The following is a 23,660-nucleotide window of genomic DNA, read 5'->3' as shown; positions in this document are numbered from 1 at the left end:
AGGGGACATAATCAGATTTGTGTTTTGAGCAGGTCACGCAGGCTGCCATGTGAGCAGGGGGCAGTTGGAGACAGCTGTTGGCTTGGCTCATGGGATAGTCAGGGGTGGTTTAGGAGGTGAGCTGTATGATCTGGCAGGGTCTGGGAAGCCAGGCTGTAGTGAGCCTTACACCTGAGCCCTGCATCTGCAGTGGCAGCTGGATCCTTGGATATAGGACTCTGAGGAAGGAACACAGAATCCCAAGCTCAGAGACTGTAACTGAGCCCAGAAATGAAGGCAGGTTGGCAAGAGGAAACGGAGATCGAGTTAGAAGCTGGCTGCACACCAAATGCCAGGGAAGATGAATAACAGCCACATGGAGGAGGAAAATTAGCAGGTGGGGGCGGGGAAGGCCCAGGAGAGGCTGGCTGGTCTGGAACCTCCTGCCAGGTCGGTTCAGAGGTGGCCGAGAACATCCCAGGGGAGAGAGTGTCAACAGGAAGGTCACCACAGACCTTGGCAGAGGCTACCGCGGGGCCAGCAAGAAAACAATGGAGACAGGCTGCAGCTGCTGAGAGAATCCGAGACACAAACTCGGTCCAGCTCGGGGAGGAGACACATGTCTCAGCTTCTCTTTTCAATTATTTTATTCAAGAAAGTGGAGGACAGACAAGGGGACTGAACTGAGCCCTGAGTCCCTGAAGCTCCCAGCTCAGCCCCCCACAGCATGACCAGACAGGATCCAGAAATAATGCATTGTCCTCCAAGAGTGCGGTGGCCCAAACACAACAGACCCAGCCTGTGCATCGCCCAAAGTGGCACTATTTGGGGGTGCCACCACCCTTCTTGGGCGTGGTAGGCTTCTTGCTTTGCCAAAGGTGTCCCTGGATAGTGAAGGCATCCACACTCATAGACATGGTCTTGGCAGGGATCTGGGTGAAGCGTTTGCGGTCTGAGTTGTACTTATAGATGCCTTCGACCATGGCTGGAGTGACAGTACGAGGCCCGTAGCCCGCCAGCCTCGACAGCTCCTCTGTCTCCCCAGAAAGAGTGTAGAGTGCCCGAAACTGGCAGCTTGAGTCCCGGAAGAGAATCAGGAAGTGGTTGGCCTTGCTTTTCTCGATTTCCTGAGGGATGGTGTTAAGAAGCCGGTCAGATGGTCAGGCTGGACCACTGACCCACCAGCCAGCCCTACACACCCAGGCAGGTGCAGGGCTCACCTCCAGAATTCGGTTCTTCTGGGGCTCGTTCACCTTGCCTGCCAGGCAGCAGTGTGACAAGGCATTGTGGATGATAAACTTGTTAGACTTGGCGCTGGGTTCTTTGTACAGCCGGGGACCTAGATGGCAGTCAGTCAGCAGGGATGGGGCAGGGAGAGAGCCTGTGGCTTCTCACATGATCCAAAGCCGCACTTACCTGTGTACTCAGGCACTGATGCTGGGGAGGACGCATTGCTCCCATTCTCCCAGTCCCGCTCTCGACTGCCAGGCAGGCGGCTTGGAGACATGAGACCTGATGGAGAAGGAGCTCTACAGGGGAGGGGAGGGATGGAAGTGGGGTCAGTAGTGAAGGAAGCCCCACAGTGTACAGTGAGATGAGGGAAGAGGCAAGCACAGGACGCCGCAGACGAGGGGTACATGTGTGTTGCATACTCCCACAAGTCCATGCATGCAACACCCTCCCATATACTCAGCCTCTCTGATGCACCTACATTACATGGGGGCATGTTCTCCAGACCTCTGTGTTAGGTTCCCCAAATCCTATCTGTATATACATGTGCTTCCTTCCATCTATACAATCTATCCATATTCCACCCTAGATTCCAGAGATGCCTATATATGATGATGGGCTCTGAGCCCCGGTCTGCTCAGACTCACCGAGATGTGGGCCTCTTTACACCAAGGTTATTGGTAGCCTCATTGGCCACAGTAGACAGGGACAGTGTGGACTGGGAATAGACCTTGCTGAGCCGTGAGCCTAGGAAGAGACAGGACCAGTCAGCCCTACCTAAGGCCCCTTTACCTCCATTAATGTCCAAGGGCCCAGGGTCTGCCCTTCCCCAGACCCTTTTGGCCTTTTGCATCCTGACTCCATTTTTTGTGTTTGCTTCATTGGCTTTTTTTTTTTTTTTTTTTTTTTTTTTTTTAAAGACAGGATCCTCTGTAGCCCAGGCTGGCTTCAAACTCCGTTTGCTGATAATGACCTTGAATTCCCGATTCTCCTGTCTCTACTTCCTGGGTGCTGGGATTATAGGCCTATACCTCCACACCTGGTTTATGTTGGGGACGGAACCCAGAGCTTCCTGTATGCTAGGCAAGCACTCTACCAACTGGGTCACTACCACTCCTCTGAACTTTTCCCTCTGTGTGCGTGTGCGTGTGTGTGCGCACACGCAGGTGTTAAGGCAGGATCTCAATGTGTAGCCTGAACTGGCCTGAAACCTGCTCAGTACCCCAGATTGGGATCAACATTAAAATCCTGCTTCAGCCTCCAGAGTGAAACCTGCTCAGTACCCCAGATTGGGATCAACATCAAAATCCTGCTTCAGCCTCCGGAGTGTTGCAATGATAGGCAGGTGCCACCACACCAGGTTTAATATGGCAAGGAAATTTTTTTCTAGTGCTGGGGATTGAACTCGGTATTATACACTCCAGACTGCAAACACTCTAGCCCTACACTTCACACTCCCATCCACATACCTACAGAGAAGGGAGTTCCTCACTAATTCAGCCAAGGAGGGAGGCCCCCCCCACCTCACTGGAAGTCCTGCTCACCCCACACACCTGTCCCCTCACTACACCTCTGCAGATGCTCCCTTTGCTCCACAACCATGGAGCCTCTCCCAGTTACAAAGTAGGCCCTTCCCACAGGGTCCTCACCCAGCAGGCCGCGGGCTGGGCTTCGTGCCAGGGCCGAGTCATCACAGCAACCAGAGCGTGGCCGGGTGGCCCTGCGCCCGCCCCGCCCTGGTCCCCCGGTCCCTGAGGCCCGGGGCCGTAGCACCTTATCAAGGTCATCCATCAGCTTCAGTTGTGCCCGGCGCTCATACTCAAGCCTCGTGAAGTCCCCTCGCCGGGGCCCCACCTCCTCCTCAGCTGGGGCCACAGCTCTCGCAGCAGGAGCCAGGGAGGCAACTGGAGCAGCAGAGGATATGGGGGCTGCAGAGGCCAGGCCTAGGCCCTCCTCCTGAGCCAGCCTGCAGATTGAACAGAAGGGGACCAAGTAGAGTAGAATATGGGGGCACCGAGGCAGCAACATCAAAGACCATCGTCCCTGTTCCAGCTACAGGCTCACCTCGCCGCCTCCTCCCGTTTCTGTTCCTTCTCAGCCTCCTGCCACTGTTTGCGCCGCCGGGCCTCCTCTGCCCGCCTCTGCTGCCGCTCAAGCAAGCTGGCTCGCTTTTGAGCCATCTCATCCTCAGGCTTGTCTTCGTCCTGGAGGATGACATCAGAGTCCAGCTGACCACCCCTCCCTGCTAAAGCTGGAGCCTGACTTTTTTCCACTGACCCAGCCTGTAGCTCACCTGACCATTCTAAAAGTCCTCAGAGTATGTAGTTGGTGCCTACTTTATGCACAGCTCTACAGACCAGGGAGCTGCACACTTAATGCATTTGACCAAAAGGGAAGACCATCAAGTGATAGGTAGACCTTTAATGCTATCACTATGCCTGGAGTGCTGCCAGGCTGAACTACAGTCTACCCTGCTCTGGGGCACCGAGCGAGGCTTCCCAAAAGGACCCCTGAGGGATAGTGAAAGGGACTGACTTCACTGGGAAGAAGTGAGGGGAACCTTCCAGACAGATGGAAGAGAAAGTTCAAAGCCCTTGAGGCCAGAACAAACCAGTATGTCCTGAACATGGAGCCGGGGAGAATGACACAAGGCCAGAAGGGAGCAGAGCCCAAAGCAGTGGGCAGGACTTTTGTCCTCAGGGGAAAAGAGGGCAGTCAAAATCCCTAACTGCTCAGGAAAACAAACAAAAAGAATGGGTTTAGACCAGCAGGAACTGAGTATGCATTGTTCAGTTACAACATCACTGTGACCTAGGCTGCAGGTGGCATGAAGATAGAGGACAGGTCAGCAAAGAGGAACTCTAGGATCACCCCAGCCCTGTTTGTCCAGCCACCCACACCGGTCCATTTGTCTCACACTCACTCACCCCATCCATCTGCCCAGCAACTATTTGTCTACCAATCAACCTTCCCTCTGTCTGCTCACCCACTACCCACATATCGACCCATCTTCCATCTATCTATTTGACCAACCTATACACCTACCTATCCATCCACCCTCCCTCTAACTTATCTACCCATCCATCACTCATCCAGCCTATCAACCTACCTACCCATCTACCTAGCCAGCCTATTTATCTACCTACCACTCACTCACCTACCCAACTTATCTATCCATCTAGCCACCCCCCCATTGACCTACCAAAGCTCTATCCCCAAACACCTATCCACTATCTCCTATCCCCCTTATTAGCTCTCTAAGACCCCCACTCCCATCCAACGCCTATCTACTACCTCCCACCCCCCTTACCAGCCCCTTAGGACATCTCCACTTCCATCCATTCATACATCCACCTATTAGCTCACCTTTTCCTTTTCTCACCTGCCCAGGTGACTCACCTTATAAAAGAATCCAAGCCCAGACCGGGGCTCTCCCTCAGAAGATGCCTCTTCCTCTAAGGAATCCTCAGCCCCAGGGGGGCTCCCATCTCCCTCCTCATCAGCAGTAGGCTCTCCCAGGCTGGCTAGGGGGATCTCAATGAGAGAAGGCTTGGTGGTGGTCTCCTCAGGAGGTGTCCCCTCCGACAGGAGGATAGAAGAGCGAGTCTGTACAGGCACCTGGCTGGGCGAGAACTTGCGTAGGTGAGGGAGGCTGTCTACATCATGGGGTGGTGTGAGCACCCTTGTTAGGGGTGCAAGCTTCAGCTCTGCCGGCCTTGCATGTTTTGGACTACGGGGTGTTGGGTTGGGGCCTGGGCCTGGGCTGCGCCTGGCAGCTGGGGCACGACGGGCTGGGCTAGGGGATGCCGCTTTAGGCCCAGTGGTGGGTCCCGGGATGACCCAGGCTGCAGGTGGTGGGGCAGGTCCAGGGGCCTCTGGAGGGGCCAGAAGCCGCTGTTGCTGGTCTGTGAGCCTCTGCATGTCCCGTTGCAGAGAGCTCAAAGCGGCACTCAGCTTACTGACCGCTCGGTTGTAATCCCCCAGTCCCTCTGGGGGCACTGGGCCCAGATCTGGAGAGAAGGTGACTGACTTAGGCCGTGAGGATGGCTCACCCTGGCCCTCACCTGCTGGTCGTTCCCCACCAGGAACTGAGCCCAGCTCAGCCTCCTCCTCAGCCTCCCCTGCAGCCTCCCGAGGCTGCACCTGCAGGAAAGCACTCTTGCCCAGTCTCTGCCTGTGCTTGGCAAAGATGGCCTCAATGCGTCGCTTCTGAGCCTCTATGGCTCGGCGCTTCTCCTCCAGCCGGGCTCCCAGCTCGCTCATCTCTGAGCTCAAGGCCTCGGGTGCGGCAGGAGTGGATGTTGGAGACCCCATTCCCGATTCGGCCTCAGCCTTCACCAGCTGTTTCTTGCGTTCAGCAAAACTGGTCATCTTTACTTCTGAGTTGTTGGCTGCTGGGGATGAAGCCACAGCTTTTGGGGAACCCTCAGATGGGGGCGATGGTTTCAATATCTCCCCTGCTGGGCAGGGAGATGGCTTTGAAGGGGTCTCAGGGTGGGATATATAGATGGGTGCTTTGTTGAGCCCATCAGACAGTGGCTTTGAGGGTCCTTCAGGAGGGTAGGGAGAGGCCAGCGGTGGTTTGGAGAGACCCTCAGGAGAGTGGAGGTAGAAGCTGCCATCGGCAGCCCCATCAGGGAGCAGCCGGGGCTCAGCACTGTGGATGATCTGCAGGGCCTCTTCAATTGTGGGGAGGTCTCCAGATTCCGGGGTTGGCTGAGCAGGGTTCCGGGACGATGATGACACAGGACGTGGGGGACCCAGACTGTCTGAACTGACGGAGCGGAGCAGGACAGGATCTCCCATGACCACGTCCACATCGCTGTCCAGGCCAAAGGGAGTGCTGAACGACACAGCCTGGGAGAGCGGACGGCTGGGCGGCCAGAGGGAGGGGTCAGCCCCTGGGACAGGCCTCTGCCCCTCCCCTGATTAGCCCAATCCTTCCTCCAAGGCCACGGGGCCCCTTAAGGTACACTCACCTAAGCTGGCGGTTCCAGGCCTTGCCAAGAGCCTCCATGTGAGACATGGACGGAGATGACTTCAGGGAGCCTGGGGAGGGACAGTGAATGGTCAGGGTGGAAGGGAAGGTCGCTGATGTGGGGGTTGGCTAGTGTCTGGGCAACCTCTGCAATATCACCAAGTGAGTCACTGATGGGTCATTCTATGTCCGGTTGTGCTAGGTTTCCAAAAATGACTGGCTGGAACTTCTGGGATGGCTCAATGATGTACTAATAGCCTAGCGTGTGTGAGGCCCTGGATTCAATCTCTAGTACTGCAAAATACAGTTAGCAGTTTCTTTTGGACCAATGAGATGGCTCAGCAGATAAGGGCACTCGTCTCCAAACCTGATGAACTGAGTTCAATATTGGGGACCTACACGGTGACCAGAGAGAAACAACTTCTGCAAGTTGTCCTCTCTGGACCTCTACCCATTGAGGCACATGTTCACCCACACACATACACAAATAATAAACACAATTTAAAAATTAAAATGATAGCCGGGCGGTGGTGGCGCACGCCTTTAATCCCAGCACTCGGGAGGCAGAGGCAGGCGGATCTTTGTGAGTTCGAGGCCAGCCTGGTCTACAGAGCGAGATCCAGGAAAGGCGCAAAGCTACACAGAGAAACCCTGTCTCGAAAAACCAAAAAAAAAAAAAAATTAAAATGAAGCAACCAGATCTTAACAGTTGGGGCTAGTTGGTGGCATGCAAGGCGTCTTCTCTGTTTTGTTGAGCTGGGGTCTCACTATGTAATCCTGGCTGGACTGGAACACTCTGTGTAGGCCAGGCTGGCCGCCAACTCAAGATTCCCCTATATCTACCTCCTCAGTGTTAGGATTAAAGGTGTGAGCCACCACACCGGCTGATGCAAGGCGCCTTGAAGCTAGCCAAAAAGGAAGCCAGAAAGCCCCAGTGAGGGCCTTTGGAGGACTCAACATGAAGTCAGCTGGGGGATTCTTGGGGTTGAAGTTTCCTGGTAACAGAAGCCATATTCTCTCTTCACCTGTGGATCCTCGGAGCGGGGACTGGGGGCCACCAGGTGACAGTAGCGGGTGACGGAAGTTGAACACAGGAGAACTGCCAAACAGATACACATCAACCTTCAGTCACCTCTCGTGGGTGTCCCCAGTCTTGCCCTAGCATCCAGGTAGGCAGGGAGAACCCCCATGAAAGAGGACCTCCATCCACCCCAAGGAGGACCCATACCTGCTACCGCTGTTGTTCTGAGATGGCAAAGTCTCAGTACCCCGCGGGGAGATAGCTACTGGATGGACAAAGAGAGATCAAGCAGGGCAAGGCTCCTCTGCCCTCTTCCAGACCCCAAGGCAAGCCCAGGACCCCAGGGCTCACCATGTCCATCAGGTAAGTCTTTGGCCTGCACAAAATCAGGCTTCAGAACTTCAAAGCACATATACATCTCAGCCAACAGCACCACCAGATTGACCTGCAGGCCAGAAGGAGGTCAGCCAGCTGGTGGAACAGGCCTGGACGTGGACCTCAGGCCCGGAGTCTCACCCCCACACTCCCAAGATGACCTTACCTTGAGGGGTGGTGGGACATACAACAAGTCCTCGAGGGACAGGGGGCAGCCTCGAGGAAGATGGGAGGCACAGAAGTCTTGCACCAGCTGGAGGTTGTACAGGCTGTCTGCCACAGACATGGGGTCCTTGAGGCACACCTCTGTGGGGACAGTATGTCTGGGTCTCCAACTCAATGGAAAGGAAGATGGAGTCCCAGGGAAGCCCTCCTACGAGCCAGGTCTTATACTTTCTGCAAAGTGCACACTATAAAGTGTTGATCCCCTACGACTCAACTCAAGAGCTCTTCTGTTCTTGTCCTCTGTGTGCATGTGCACGTGTGGGCACAAGTCTGCAGGCTGGAGGTTGACAGTGGGTGCCTTCCTTTCATGTGCTCTCTACCTTAGGATTCTAAGAATCTCTCACGGAAACTGGAGCTTGCTGATTGGACTAGTTGGCCAGTGCGTCCCCAGAATCCTCCTGTCTCCACCTTCCTGGCACTGGACTATAGGTACTCACTGCTATACAGAGACACTTACGTGGGTGCTGAGAATGCAAACCCAGCTTATCAACTGAACCATCTCCTATCCTTCTCAAAACACGTTTTCTGGTGAGAAGGCCTGGCAGTTAAGAGCAGAGGACCTGACTTCAGTTCCCAACACCACATCAGAAGGGTCTAGCTACAGGAGATCCAACACCCTTTTCTAGACTCCGGGGCTACCTGCATTCACATGTGCACAGTCCCACACACATATACATATAATTTAAAGCTAAGAAAAATCTTTAAAAATCCAGCTTCCTAAGGGCTGAGAAGAATGCTTGTATATAATATGCAAAGCCTGGCTTGCACCCCCAAGTGTCCCATAAATTTGGCCTGGGGGATACATGTCTGTAATCCCAATACTTGGAAGGTAGAGGCAGGAGTATCAGGAGTTCAGGGCTATCCTGGGTATACAGTGAGTTTGAGGCCAGCCTGGGCTATATGGGACTCTTGTTTCAATAAAAACAAAACAAAACACTTTTTGCTAGGGAGATGTAGAAGCATGTACCTGTAATCCCAGCACATGAGAGGCCTCAGGCAGGAAGATAGGAAGCTTGAGGCCAGCTTGGGTTACAGAGAGACCTCTGTCTCAAAACAAGCCTCTTTTTCTTAGCCAACTACTGCCCTTTGGGCACCTCATTTGACCCAAAAGATACTTCCAGATGAATTTATTATCTCTTTTCCTCAATCAGAATGTCCAGAAGTCAGGAGTATACCTCTGTTTTGGGGCATCTAAAGTGGGGTCTGGAACATGACCTTCCACAAGCATGAACACTTGAAAGTACAGAGAAGCTTAGCCTCTTGTACGGGGTCACAGAGCTAACTAAGGGAAGAGAGAGATGCAAGCCTCAATGTTCTGGTTCTAGAAGCAGACTTCAGAGGCTGGGGATGTGACTGAGCTGGGAGTGTGCTCGCTGAGCGTGCATGAAGTACTGAATTCTATTCCCAGCACTGCATGAACCAGACATGTTGGTGAACACCTGTCATCCCAGCACTCAGGAGGTGAAGGCAGGAAGATGAGAAGTTCAAAGTGAGGTCAAGGCTAGTCTAGGCTGTGTGAGACCTTGGCTCAATACTGAATCACACCGGTCCTGCAGACCGAGATGCCTTCCCAGATCAGGGCTGACTTATCCACTACTCACCCTCAAGCCGTAATAGCTGGGGACAGTAGCAGTGGATGGTGGCAGCCAGTGCTGCCCCACTGGCCAGGTCCTGAAGGGTAGTCACATTTGGAAAGCAGGGGGCCCGTCGGGCGATGGCACGGTCCTTGCGGTATCGAATCTGTGGACAGGAGCAGAGTGAGGTTAGCAGTCAGGCTGGCCCTCCTCAGGCTGGCAAGCATGCAGGCTGGAATAGGGAAGACCGGGATTTCTGCCATGAAGGGGTGGGAAGCTCGGGATCCCCAGAGCCAGAATGGGAGGGGAGGGGGCCAGCCTGGAGCAAGGGAAGGGAGAGCAGCAAGAGGCAGAAGACTTGTCTGCGAGCAGCCAGGCCAGCAGCAGGGGCTAGGGACAGGGCCTCCTGAGACCCCAGGGAAGGGGCATACATTACCATAGGGGGTTTGTTCCCCGACTCCTTCAAACAGAAGGCAATTGCGTGCTGGGGGGGGGAAGGAGCGGCCGTCAGCAAGGCCTGCTGGACCCCCAAAGCCTCCTCCGGGGAAAGGAGGAGTGCTGACCCCTGTCCTCAGCCTTGGCCATCTAGTTCCCTAATCATACTCTGGCCAGCTTCGGGGACCCCAGCTCCTCCCAGCCCTGAGGAACCCCACAAAAGCAGCCTCCCATGACAAGCCCAGGCCCCGGCTTAGGAAGAAGATGCAGAGGAAGCAGGTAGGCAGAAGAAATAATCAACCCCCCAACCCAGACTCCAGGGTGGGGAGAAGCAGTGAGCAAAGGCGGGGACCCCTATTCAGCCTCCACTTTCCCTTTATTTATATACTGCAGGAATAAATTATATGAAGCAAAGGGAGATTTAGACCATTGTGCAAGATCACATGTAGGAGAGAGAGAAAACTTAAAATCTTCTAAACCTCAGGCCCCCACCCCTTAGGAAAGTTGAAGATCTTCTTGGCTAGAAAGATTCCCTCCATGTATCTGCAATTTATGGTCAGTGTCTATATATCTGGTAGGCGAAGGAACCCTGCTCCTCAGGCTAAGGACAGGCGCAGAAGGTCCTGCCTTCTTAGTTAATGAAAAGCTTGTCCACTTCGGGTTTTTGTTTTGTTTCAGATTTATTTTTATTGTATGTGCATATATATGTGTTTGTGTATGGGTATGGGTATGTGCATGTGGTGCACATGGAAGCCAGAAGAAGGTGTTGGATCCCCTGGAGCTGGAGTTACAGGCACCTCTCCAGCTTCAACCCTCTGTCTGTTTGCAATACTCCTGCCTCAGTTTCCTAGAAGCTGGGTTACAGATATGCAAAAGCATGCCCACCTCTATCTTTGCTAATGACAGAGATTCCCCACATCTTGGGTTCCAAAAAGTTCTCCCAATCCCCAGGGCCAGGGTGCTACCTCCATTGCTCACAGCTGGGGGTGGGGTAGGATGCAGACCATCAGGCAGAAACAGACACAGACAAGACAGAAACAAGCAGAACAGGCAGACAAGACAGACAGCCCCACTTACAGGAACCAGCTTCCAGTACCAGCGTGTGGGGCACTATTGCCAGAGGGACAGAGAAGGGGACAGCAGGGGTCGGTGCAAAAAGAGGTGCAGAGAGAAAGGAAAAGAGAGTCACCTCCAGGCCCACCCCCAACCTCAGCAATGGCCAGGAGGTGCAGCCCATTCCTTCCCACCCAGCCTCACAATCATCCATCCATCCACCCATCCACCCATTCATCCATCCTCCATCCACCCACCCATCCATCCATCCATCCATCCATCCTCCATCCACCCATCCATCCATCCTCCACCCACCCACCCATTCATCCATCCATCCATCCACCCACCCACCCATCCACCCACCCACCCATCCACCCACCCATCCATACACCTATCCATCCACCCATTTATCCATCCATCCATCCACCAACCCATCCACCCTTCCATCCTCCATCCACCCATCCACCCACCCACCCACCTATCCACCCACCCATCCATCCACCTATCCACCCATCCATCCATTCACCCACCCACCCACCCATCCATCCATCCTCCATCCACCCATCCACCCACCCACCCACCCATCCATCCATCCACCCATCCATCCATCCACCCATCTATCCATCCATCCACCCATCCACCAACCTATCCATCCATCCATCCATTCACCCACCCACCCACCCATTCATCCATCCATCCTCTATCCACTCATCCATCCATTCACCCACCCACCCATCCATCCATCCATCCATCCATCCACCCACCCACTGATCCACCCATACACCTATCCACCCATCCACCCATCCACCCATCCATTCACCTATCCATCTATCCACTCATTTATCCATCCATCCATCCTCCATCCACCTATCCATCCATCCATCCATCCATCCATCCATCCATCCATCCATCCATCCATTCACCCACCCACCCATCCATCCATCCACCCACCCACCCATCCATCCATCCATCCATCCACCCACCCATCCATTTATCCATCCATCCATCCATCCACCCATCCATCCATCCATCCTTCCATCCATTGCCCTAGCCTCACCGAGGGCTGGGCAGGAGCAGCCCCATCCAAAGGAGCTGCAGGAGATGCACGCTGGGCTGCTTCTTGCTCTGTCTTTTCCTGCAGTCGTCGAACGGTCTAGGGATAAGAGAGAAGTCAGTACCTGATCCCTTGGCCAACGCCACTGTCTCCACTCATGGCCTGGTCTGACCCTACTTACTGTGTCTACCCAGAAAAGGAGTTTGTGCTCCAAGCTGCTCAGAGCCAAGGGACCGGGCAGTGTCTTTGTCCACTCAAAGGAGAAGGCAACCATGAGGGCATCAATGACAGCCAGGTGGGCACCCTGTGGGGGCAAAGGCTGGAAGATGAGACCAGAAGGCGGGGCGGGGAGCTACTTCTCCACCTCTAGTTCCAAAGAAGAGGAAAAACTTGGAAGTAGGAGGAGCTGGGCCAGGGATTGGTGATGGGGTTAGGGATTGGCAGGTAGGACCTTGTGGGCTAGAGAGAGGCACACAGAATGGGCTAGGCTTTGAAGCTAAACACCAGGATTTACAATAGAGTGGCCCATGTATGGAAATCAGGGGCAGAACCAGGCTTGGCTGGAGGAGATTGAAGAGTGGAAGGCTACAGGAACTTGAGGGAGGAGCCATGCATAAAAGTCAGAACTGAGTGTGATGCCCTTAGCTCGATGAGAGAAGCAAGGCTTGGAAAATGGAGATAGGTTTGATAGAAGGAGCTAAGCTTGTGGGAGGAGCTACACCTAATGAGTTGAGCATGGGGGTGTGGCTAGAGAAGAAAAAATTTGGTGGGAGAAACCAGGATTAGTAGGTGGAGCTTGAAAGGAGATGGGTAAAAGGTGAACTCAGGAATGTTAGGGTGGCTAAGGGGAGGAGCCAAGCCTGGTAGGCGGGGCATCACAGGCCAGGAGCAGAGCCTACCATGAGAATTGGCTGGTGTCTCAGGTCAGCCTCGCGCACCGGGTGCTCAGGCAGGGAGGGCACCGTGCCCCTCCTCGCCAGCAAGGCCAGCAGCGCAGAGGGGCTGGGGGGTGGCTCAAGCTGTGGCAGTGCCTGGTGCCAGGCCCGGCAGTAGAGCTCCGCAGAGAGCAGCAGACGCGTCACCGGGGGCTTCACATGCTCCTGTGCGTACTGGTCTGTGTAGAAAGGTTCCCACAGCTCCGAGGGCACGTGCTCTGCAGTGGGGAGGGACACGGAGGGTTGGATCAACACACGGCCCACCGTCTCACCTCTCTGCCCTACACAGACATGATCCCAAGGAAGGGAGGGTCTGGCCTAGGAGTACAGGGCCAGACACACAGATACAAGCCATTTGCCAGGGTTACTGCAGGGTGTTCCAGGCCACCTGAGCTGGGAAGGGAGTGAGAATTCTGAGTGTTGATTTCATTTTAAGGCTTCAAATCTAGAAAGCAGCCAAGACACACGGTACTCCTTTTTCCCCTCCGTGTGTGTGTGTGTGTGTGTGTGTGTGTGTGTGTGTGTGTGTGTGCCTGTGGAAGCCAGAGGCCCCTACTGATTATGTTCCTGTATGGCTCTAAATTTTTAAAAATGTGTGTGTGCGCACATGTGCACAAGCACCCTGAACAGGTGCCCTCCGAGGACAGAAGAGGGTGGTGCCAGTCAGACCCTCAGAAGCTACAGTTACAGGTAGTTGTGAGCCACCAGACACTGAAGTCGGGAAATGAGCTAGGACGGCAGCAAGAACTCTGGACAGCTGAGCATATCTCCAACCTCTACTGGTGTTTGGAGACAGAGTCTCTCACTCAACCTGGGAGTCTCACTGAACCTTGCCATTCCAGCTGAACTAGCTGGCCAGTGAGCCCTCCATGATCCATGTGTCTTCACCTCTCCAGAGCTTAGGTTACAGCCTGTCCAGTCCTTTTTTCTCTGGATGCTAGGGATCTGAACTCGGGTCCTCATGCTTTCCCAGCAAGACACGCTACCCACTGAGCCATCTCCTCAGTGCCTATTTGTCTAGATTTTAGAGGTTGAATCTCATGTATCCCAAGCTAGCTTCAAAACTGCCATGTAGCTAAGAATGATTTGAATTTCTGACCTTCCCATCTTCACTCCCTGAGTCCTACGATCACAGGCATGCACCAGCATGCCCAGTTTATACCCTGCTGGGGACAGAGCGAAGGGCTTCCCACATGCTCCTAAGCACTCTACCCAGCCAGCCCCATCCACAGCCCTGGAAACTCCACTTTACAGATGGCAACTAACTTTACAGAGAATGCACAGGGAAGGAGAGTGACCGGCTAAGGCTACTTGAGTCTCCAATGGCAGGGCTGACACTCAAACCCAGGCCTTAAGCAGACCCTGTACCCTCTGTCATCTTGGTGGCTGGGGTGCTTGTGAGGCTGCCTCCAGGATGTATGTGCCAAAGGCAGGCAGAGAGCAGGTTCCTTGAGGAGACAAAGGGGGTTAAATTTGGACTAAAGAAAAAGAGGAGAGAGAAGATGAGCAGGGCTCCGTGGGGAGGGAGCAGAAACAGGAGAGACAAGAGGCAAAGGTAAAAGCTGGGTGTGCCAGGCCTTGGGGACATAAGGATCAGGGGCTTAGGGGAATACTGAGTCAGCCAGGAAAACCATACTTAAGGGGTACAGAAGAGAGGCAGGCCCAGTGTGCACAGCTGTAATCCTAGCCTTGGGAAACTGAGAAAGAAAAACTATGAAACAGTAACAAGCCAGTTTGTGCTATGACACCCTGACTCAAAACGCCCACCAAAAGCCCGTGTCTATAATTGCAGCACTTGAGAGGCAAGCAGATTGAGAGATCAAGGCCAGTCGGAGCTACAGTGAGACCTTGTCTTAAAAAAAAAAAAGTGGGCTGGGCAGTGGTGGCGCACGCCTTTAATCCCTGCACTCGGGAGGCAGAGCCAGGCGGATCTCTGTGAGTTCGAGGCCAGCCTGGGCTACCAAGTGAGTTCCAGGAGAGGCGCAAAGCTACTCAGAGAAACCCTGTCTCGAAAAACCAAAAAAAAAAAAAAAAAAAAAAAAAAAAAAAAAGTGGTCAATAATACGGCTCAACATTGCCACAAAGCCCGACAACCTACGTTCCATGCCCAGGACCCACATGGTGGAAGGAGAACCAACGCCCACAAGTTGCCCTCTGACCTTCATATATACTCCATAGCACGGACACCCCCCACACACATACACACATAAATAAAAAATCAAAAGAGAGGGCAAAGGGATGGCTAAGCGGGCAAAGACGCTTGCAGATAAAGTAGCAACCCTAAGGTCAACTCTCCAGAACCACATAAAGGTGGAGAGAACGAATTCCTCAATGTTATCTTCTGACCTCCATGCACGCACCACAGCATCAATACCCACCCACCCACCCCACACACTATATATATCTGTAATAAAATCAAGGCAGGAAAACCAGTGTGGAGTGGCAGGTCACTCCTGTAATCTCGGCACTCAAGAGGCTGAGGCAGGAAAACTTCTGCAAGCTCAAGGCCAACACGGTACATTAACTTCCAGGTCAACCTGGACTACAAAGAGAGGCCCTGTCTTAAAACAACAACAACAACAACAACCAAACAGGGAGAGTCAGGGAGGGTAGCTGACGTGGATGGGATAAAAATACACTGTATACATATGTGTATGAAACTATCAAAGTACAAAGTCTATTTTAAAAAGAGGAGAAAACCAGGAAGAACTCGTGAGGTTAGAGAGGAGGTGACTAATTAAGATCACTTGGTCAGGGACTGACAGCCTCAATCCCTGTTTTAATCACCGCAGCCGGTAAATGTGTGTGAAAGAAGTGGGTGAGGGAGCCAGGCATCCCAGCACTCGGGAGGCAGAGGCCGGCGGATCTCTATGAGTTCAAGACCAGTCTGGTCTACAGTACAAATCCAGGACAGCCAAGAATACACAGGGAAACCCTGTCTCGAAAAAACCAAAGAGAAGAAGAAAAAGAAAAGGAGGAGGAGGAGGAGGAGGAGGAGGAGGAGGAGGAGGAGGAGGAGGAGGAGAATGGGGTAGAGCCCCTACCTAGAATCCCCCAGTGAGGGGCTGGGGGTGTGTAGCTCAGGGGCAGAACCCCTGCCTAGAAACCCCAGTGAGGGCCTGGGGGTATGGCTCAGCACCAGAGGGGGAAACATGTTTGGGAGCCTTTTGGATTTCACAACAAGTGAAGAAGATACATCAACAATGTGAACAAGATACATCAGACCAGACCGTTCATTCTTCAGAGCCAGGCTCCCAAGAGACCGCTTGACCTAAAGACCTGGCATCATCCACAGAAACCCGGTCTTGCCACATCTCCTTCCACACCCCCTAAAGCCACATGTGACCTTCCCAGGAAGGGCTGTACTCCTATGGAGAGTCCTTAGCTTTGCTCCTTGAAAGATGAGGGATTTCAGGTTGGCCAGATGGCCCAGCGGGTAAAGGCACTTGTTGTCCAGCCTCAAAACCTGAGTTGATGCCCAGGCTGCACGTGACGGAAGGGGGGATCCACTTCCAAAAGGTGTTCTCTAGCTTCCGCATCTGTGCCGCAAGAGGTGCATGCCCACACAACATTTTTTTAAAAACGTAATTTTTAAATTTTTAAAGAAAGATGAAGAATTTAAAGGCTCAACTCCTCCTCTCCCTGGCCCTACTGTCCTATCACTGGCCTTACCTCAACCTCCCTGTCCTGGCTACCATCCTACACCCAGCTTCCGTTCTGTCCCTAGCCTCCCCAAGGCCAACAGCAGCCAGCCAAACACACACTCACAGGTCCACAGTGCACCTAGGCTCCGTGCCCAGTACCTCCTTCCAGGGCCCTTCCTCCTGCTATCTTACTCCAGAAGAATGAGCCCCACCCCATCTTGTGTAGGCTCTGTGGCCATGTGAATGCCACCTGTGCAGACCAGGATGTGCCCTACTGTTCCTCCACCCTGCCATCACACACCCCACCCCCCAGTCTACATCCCAGTGACAAATCACCACCCCGACTTTACCTGCCCCACGCTGCAGCCAATCTCCCGACATCATACAAATCCTGACCCTCCTCATCTCCCCAGCCCCCCCCGCCCCCCCAGGAGCACTTCCTGTTCCCAAGAGCAAAATGTAAGGACTTTCCCTGAGGAAGAAAAGTGACCTAGAACCCCTTATCACTGACTTTTGCTTCATTTTATTTTGAGACAGGGTCTCAAGTAGCCATAGATTTGCTACATAGCCAAGGACGAACTCCAGTTTCCAATCTTCCTGCCTCCACCATACCAGTGCCAGGAGTACAGTCATCCAAGTGCCACCACTAGTTTATGCCTTGCTGGGGGTTGAACACAGAGCCTTGAGCATGCTAGGCAAGCATTCTATCAGCTAAGGTACATCCACAGCCCTCGTCTCAGATGTATTATCACTCATTCTACACCAGTGTCCTTCCACTTGACTGGCATTTGGGGTGAGGGGACACAAGGTAGGAATGTGTGAAGTTTAGCAAAATTTAAGACTGTCCCATCTTCCTCCAGTGTAGAGACAGCCAGCAGGGCATGGTGCCACACTTGGGAAGCAGAGGCAACAGGGTCACAAGTTCAAGGCCATCCTGGACTATATAGTAAAATTGTTTCAAAAAGGCAAAATTGACAGATGAGGTAACTCATGCCTGTAACCCCAACACTTGGAAGGCTGAGGCAGGAGGATAGGTTCAAGGCCAATGTGGGCTACACAGTAAGCTCTTTGATAGCCAGAACTATAGAGTATAATACCATCTGAACAAAACAAAACAAAATGGACCAGTGAGATGGCTCAGAGGGTAAAGACACTTGACATGGAACCGAACAACTTGAGTTTAATCTCTGGTACCCATATGGTGGAAGGAGAGATCAACCCTAACCTGCAACACGAACCATGGCATGTACATGGTATACATGCTTGCGTGCATGTGCCACACACACACACACACACACACACACACACACACACACACACACACACACACAAAATTTTAGTTTAAAAATGAAATAGCGAGAAAATACTAAAAATAAAAAGTTAAAAGTCAAAACCAAGACCATTCATCTGGTGACAGTTTATTCAGCCCAGTACACATCCTAACAGCCACTTCAATACATAATGAGTATCAAAACATTAATAGGCTATTTGATTTTGATTTTTGTTTTGATAGAGTCTTTCCTTTTGTAGCCTAGGTTGGCCTCAAACTCAGCTGAAGATGACCTTGAACTTGTGATCTTCCTGCTTCTACCTCCCAGGTGCTAGGGTGACAGGTGTGCCCCACCATGACCAGTTTATGTGGTATTGGGCATAGAACCCAGGTTTCCTTCGTGCTAGGCAAAGCACTCTATCAGCTGAGCCACAGCCCCACATTCTGGGTTCTGTTTTGTTGTTATTGGCGTTTTCTTTTGTTTTTCTGAGGCAGGGTTTCACTGTGTAGCCCTGGCTATCCTGGAACTCGCTCTGTAGACCAGAACTCACAGAGATACGCCTGCCTCTGACTCCTGGGTGCTAGGATTAAAGGTGGGCACCACCATGTCCGGCTGGGTTTTTTTGTTGTTGTTCATTTGTTTTGTTTTTTAAGACAGGGTCCTTGAACCCATGATCTCCTGCTTCTGCCTCCCTAGTATTAGAGTGACAGGTGTGTGGCAACATACTTTGTTCCAGTGTTTATATTACCTGCACATCTGGATTATACTAGCCACATTTCAAGTGCTCAATAACCATATGGGGGCTAGTCCCAACCCTACTGGGCAGAACATTTCTATAACACAGCAAGCACTGTCCATTCCATGACCTTCTATGTGTTTAATCCTAAAGCAAACGTCTGTTGTTGTCCTGGCAAATAAGGTCTTGTCTTGTGTGGGACTGAGCTCCACTCCTAGCCCGAGACATTTATTCTAATACCTGTACATGCACAGATAAGAAAACTTGGACTCAGAGAGCTGAGCTAACTTGTCCAGGATCACACAGCCAGGAAATAGGGGAGCCCAAATGAAGCTAGTTTCCCTCACATACCTATCCCATACTCTCAAGGCCTAAAGGAATGGCATTCGGTATTTCTCAGACTGACTTAGAACCCTTCCTTATCTCCAAGTCTGTTTCCTCAGAGCCCACCAGCCTGCATTCCTCACACCCATGCCTTGGGGGACACCAGAACTACCCCTCCCCAGGCCCCAGTTCACTGCCGGTCTGATCTTGTTGGTCCCCAGACACCTTCTCTGACTCCCCAGTGCCCTCAGATCTTGGTCTGAGCGGTCTCCCTTCTGGAGGGCACTCTGCATCCTGCTAGGCCCTCCAGTCACCGGGAGGAGCTTCAAGCTCTCCTCTGAGTTCTTTGAATACACAGGCCCCTCCCCCTTGGTGAACTTCAAGACTGCTTCTCCAGGGAGAGGCCCCTCTTCTCTCTCTGGAAGATTTTCTCCTCCAGGCCTAGCTGCTTGGACCACACCAGGTCTTACCACTATAGGTATCCAGGATCTAACTTGGTACCCATCCCCATTCTCCTGGATCTCTCCCAGCATCTCCTCCACACCCTTAGCACCCAGCAATGGCCTGCCTCTTGAAAGGCATTTGTAAAGAATACCAAGTTTGTAGGGCCTTATGGCATAAGCCTATTATCTCAGCAAATCAGGAGGCTGAGGCAGGGGGGATCACAGTTGGGGTCCAGTGAGATGGCTAAACACTGCCAGCCTGGTGACCTGAGTTCTATACCCAGAACCCACACAGAGATGGATGGAGAGAACCAACTTCCAAAAGTTGTCCTCTGACCTCCACATGCCTTCTGTGGTGCACATGTCCACACACACAATAATATATATACACATATATACATATATAAGTATATATGTGTGTATATATTCAGAAAAGGAAGCCCAAAGCCTGCCTGGGCTACAGAATGAGAGAGTATGGGTCAACCTGGGCAACTTAGTGAGGCTGTCTCAAAATAAAAAGTAAAAAGAGGGCTGAGACTATGGCTCAGCAGCAGAGCACAGGCCTAGAATCCCCCAGTGAGGGGCTTAAGTGTGGCTCAGTGGTACAGGGCCTCCCTAGAATTCCTCAATGAGGGGCTGTAAGTGTGGCTCAGTGGTACAGGGCCTCCCTAGAATTCCTCAATGAGGGGCTGTAAGTGTGGCTCAGTGGTACAGGGCCTCCCTAGAATCCCCCAGTGAGGGGCTTAAGTGTGGCTCAGTGGTACAGGGCCTCCCTAGAATCCCCCAGTGAGGGGCTGGAGTGTGACTCAGTGGTACATGGCCTCCCTAGAATCCCCCAGTGAGGGGCTTAAGTGTGGCTCAGTGGTACAGGGCCTCCCTAGAATCCCCCAGTGAGGGGCTGGGGTGTGGCTCAGTGGTACAGGGCCTCCCTAGAATCCCCCAGTGAGGGGCTGGAGTCATAGCTCTTGCTAGCATGTGGGCCCTAGGCTCCAACACAAGTGCTGATAATTAAAAAAAATAAACCAAAATAAACCAAAACAAACAAAAAACACCAGGAAGAGAGAGACGGTTTGGCTGGGAAAGGTACCTGCCACCAAGCCTGACAAACTGAGTTCAGTCCCTGACACCTATACCAAGTAACACCCCCAAGCCGTCTTCTGACTCCACACACACCAGAAGCACACGATAAATAGACAGATAGATAGATACATAGATAGATAGATAGATAGATAGATAGATAGATAGATAGATAGATAGATAGACAGATAGACAGACAGAATATTTTTTAGGGATTGATCTAGCCTAGTTCTGTTGCTCATTACTTCCTCCAGCACCCCACACCCCTTGTTTGGGAGAGACAGGTAGATGACAATTTGAATTTGATCCCCAGGGCAGCTGTAGCCACTGAGCAGTGCTACACTGTTCAGTGGAAGTGGAAGGGACTGGATCAATTGGAAGAGGAATGGTTAATCTGAACTTGTGGGGCTCCCTCAAGGGGCTTTCCTTCCCATCTGTAAAATGATACAGTAACTTCTGCACTGTGCTCTGGCTAAGGGACAGTGAAAGGCATTACCAAAACACCACTCTCTCCAGTCCCGGCAGCAACCACTGTGTCCTGTGCCACATAGTACAATGAATTTACCTCTCAGCAACTTGGCCCCAAAAGTACTGGGGGTCTTAGGCTAGCAGGATGGCTCAGCAGATAAAGGTGCTTGCCACCAAGTCTGACAATCTAAGTTTGATGCCCAGGACCCATGTTGTTCTCTGACCTCCACATATGTGCCCCCCCACACACACACACAGATAAGTAAATGTAATTTTTAAAAAAGTACTGAGGTCGACAGGCAGTAGTGGCGCACGCCTTTAAGCCCAGCACTCGGGAGGCAGAGGCAGGAGTATCTCTGTGAGTTCAAGGCCAGCCTGGTCTACAGAGTGAGTTCCAGGACACCCAGGGCTACACAGAGGAACCCTGTCTTGAAGAAAAAAAAAAAAGTACTGGGGTGGAAAACCACCACACGTGCCACGCGGAAGCGATTTCTTTTCGCAGGCACGGACACAGAAGCGGACAAACACCTTTTTGTTATACAAAAAGAAACAGAAGTTCAAAGAATCTGAATTATTCTTCCACACTGCAGAGGGGCTGGGACTCGAACCTGATTATGACTTAACACAGTTGTGCTCTTGGGCCAGCTAGACTGCTCAGTGGGTATAGGTGCCTACTCCTAAAGCCAGACAACCTCAGGGGTCCAGAACTCACATAAAGGTGGAAGGAGAAAACTGACTCCACCGATGCTGACCTCCATGTACATGCCGTGGTGCACACCCACACTAATATACACGCATAAAAATAAAAAATTAATTAAAAAGCCTACAGAGCCAATCTTTATAATCGAATTCTTTCAGCATGTGAGGGACTTGGACATAGGTCCCAACTCCCAAATCTTTTCTTTCTCTAGCAAACTCCTAGCGGGTGGGCAGGTGTCGGAGCTAGCTGGCCATCCGCGGACGGTGCAGAGAGACTAAGAGAAAGTGGGAAAGACAGGGCTGGGCAGAAGCAAATGATGGACAGCTCTCACAGGAGACCCACACCCAGAACAGGTCGGTCTGGGAAGGCAACAGAGTCAGGGGAGGGGCTGTACCCAGTTAGTGCCAAGATCAGTGGGAGGGCAGGGCATCTCCCCCACCACACACACACACACACACACACACACACACACACACACACACACACACACACACACACTGTTGCTGCTGCTCCCAGGAAGGCCTAGACTTTAATTAACCCCTGTTTTTCCCAAGACGAAGCCTGGCCTCCCAGCAGCTCTGGCCGGCGGTGGCTGAAGCTGCCCAAAGCCAGGACGCGGAGAGCCTTCCCGGGTCTGATAACTCACCCCCACTCTCCCCAGTAGGGATAGCCCTAATCCCTCAGGCCTGTGTGCATGAGGAAGGAGCAGAGAGAGGGTCGGCTTCAATTAAGAGAAGGCCTGCCAGCCAAGGCTGCCACCCCAGGACACCTGGTGGATGAGCCATTTATGCCCGCCTGAATCCTCAGGAAAATGGGGCAATAAGTCACAGCTGCCATCCTGTAGCAAGAGCCATCGAGACGAAGGGGGGGGGGGGCCGGGAGAGGGTTCCCAGAGTCCCCCGGACACACTCTGGTCACCCGAAACGCAGACAGAGCCAATGCAGGGTGTGTGTCCCAGTCACAGAGCTGTAGATCTGTATATCTGAGCTCTTAAAACGCTCCTCGGGGAGTCCAAGCCAGGGTATGTGTTGTGCGGTGGGGATTGGGGTGGGGTTGGGGGAATCCTTATAGGCTTTTAATGTGTGTAAAAGGGGAGTTGGCCATGCAGGGAGGCCCTGGGGTCTGAGGAGTGGGGGTGGAGGCGGGAAGCAGAGGACCGTAGCAGGAGACCCTTCCCCCACACACCCAAAATTGGTCTGCAGACCCCGCCCCTGCTCACCTGGGGGCTCTGATCCCAGGGTCCCCCGGCGCACAGCTGCTTGGCGGGCCCCACCCCCCCACTGCGTTCCAGCGACCCGGGCGGGCAAAGTCCAAGGGCCCAGGCCGAGCAGGAAGCTTGGAGGCCCAGCTTAGCAGAGACCGAGAGCTCGGGGGACCCTGGGCAGCCCCGATGCTATTGTTTCCCACGGCCCCCGGCTTGGCGCCCCGCCCCCCGCACCTGCCGCGCCCCAGCCTGGCGCCCCTGTCCCTTCCCCAAAGGCCCTCGGGTTACCTGCTCCCCCGAATGCGGCCCGCAGCACCCCACGCCAGACTCGCCGCCGCCTTGGCCCGAGAGAAATCGTACTGGTCCAATGACTTGATCTCGGGGACCAGGAAAGTCCTCCGCAGTGGCCCGGACCCCGCGGGCGCCGCTTCCACCATGGCGACGCCGGGGCTACAGCCGCCCTGATCGGCGCGCTCGGATGGGCTGGGCTGCGCTGCTGCGGGGCCGTCGCCACCACGGTCCCCGCTGCCGCGGCGGCTGCTGCTGCTGTGGCTGCTGCTAACGCTGCTTGCTGAGGCGCCGCTGAACCAGGTGCGGCCGATCGCGCTGGGCGACGCAGCGTCGACCCCGCCCCGGGGAGGAGCCCAGGTGCGCCCCGCCCCCTGGGTTGGACTCAGTCCTCTCGGGTCCCCTAGGTCCCCAGGATCCCCACGGGCACCACCAACGCTTCTGTGGGTAGTTCTGCTGCAAAGGGCTGCGGTGATGGCGGAGGAGGGAAGGGCTGCAGAGGAACGCATGTGCGTGTCTGCGTGAGTGTGTGTGTGTGTGTGTGTGTGTGTGTGAGAGAGAGAGAGAGAGAGAGAGAGAGAGAGAGAGAGAGAGAGAGAGAGAGAGAGAGAGAGAGAGAGAGAGAGAGAGAGAGAGAGAGAGAGAG

General features: G+C 53.3%; 1 protein-coding gene across 1 annotated transcript; it reads right to left on the bottom strand.

Annotated features, from left to right (window-relative positions):
* Nucleotides 1–542: 542 nt before the first annotated feature.
* On the bottom strand, nucleotides 543–23,457 carry Camsap3 (calmodulin regulated spectrin associated protein family member 3). Its single transcript, XM_052754655.1, is given in 20 exon segments — nucleotides 543–1,106; nucleotides 1,200–1,318; nucleotides 1,396–1,508; nucleotides 1,857–1,956; nucleotides 2,859–3,175; nucleotides 3,274–3,413; nucleotides 4,609–6,082; nucleotides 6,189–6,258; nucleotides 7,213–7,286; nucleotides 7,416–7,473; nucleotides 7,560–7,653; nucleotides 7,750–7,889; nucleotides 9,410–9,548; nucleotides 9,819–9,866; nucleotides 10,895–10,927; nucleotides 11,928–12,023; nucleotides 12,106–12,228; nucleotides 12,824–13,077; nucleotides 23,015–23,042; nucleotides 23,044–23,457. Coding segments are annotated over 20 exon segments (3,846 nt in total). The 5' UTR covers nucleotides 23,164–23,457; the 3' UTR covers nucleotides 543–800.
* Between the last annotated feature and the right edge of the window lie 203 nt (nucleotides 23,458–23,660).

Source organism: Peromyscus californicus, unplaced genomic scaffold (assembly GCF_007827085.1).
Source record: "Peromyscus californicus insignis strain IS unplaced genomic scaffold, ASM782708v3 Scaffold_2__1_contigs__length_46816999, whole genome shotgun sequence".
NCBI lineage: Eukaryota > Metazoa > Chordata > Mammalia > Rodentia > Cricetidae > Peromyscus > Peromyscus californicus.
This window is presented reverse-complemented; position numbering and strand designations above follow the sequence as displayed.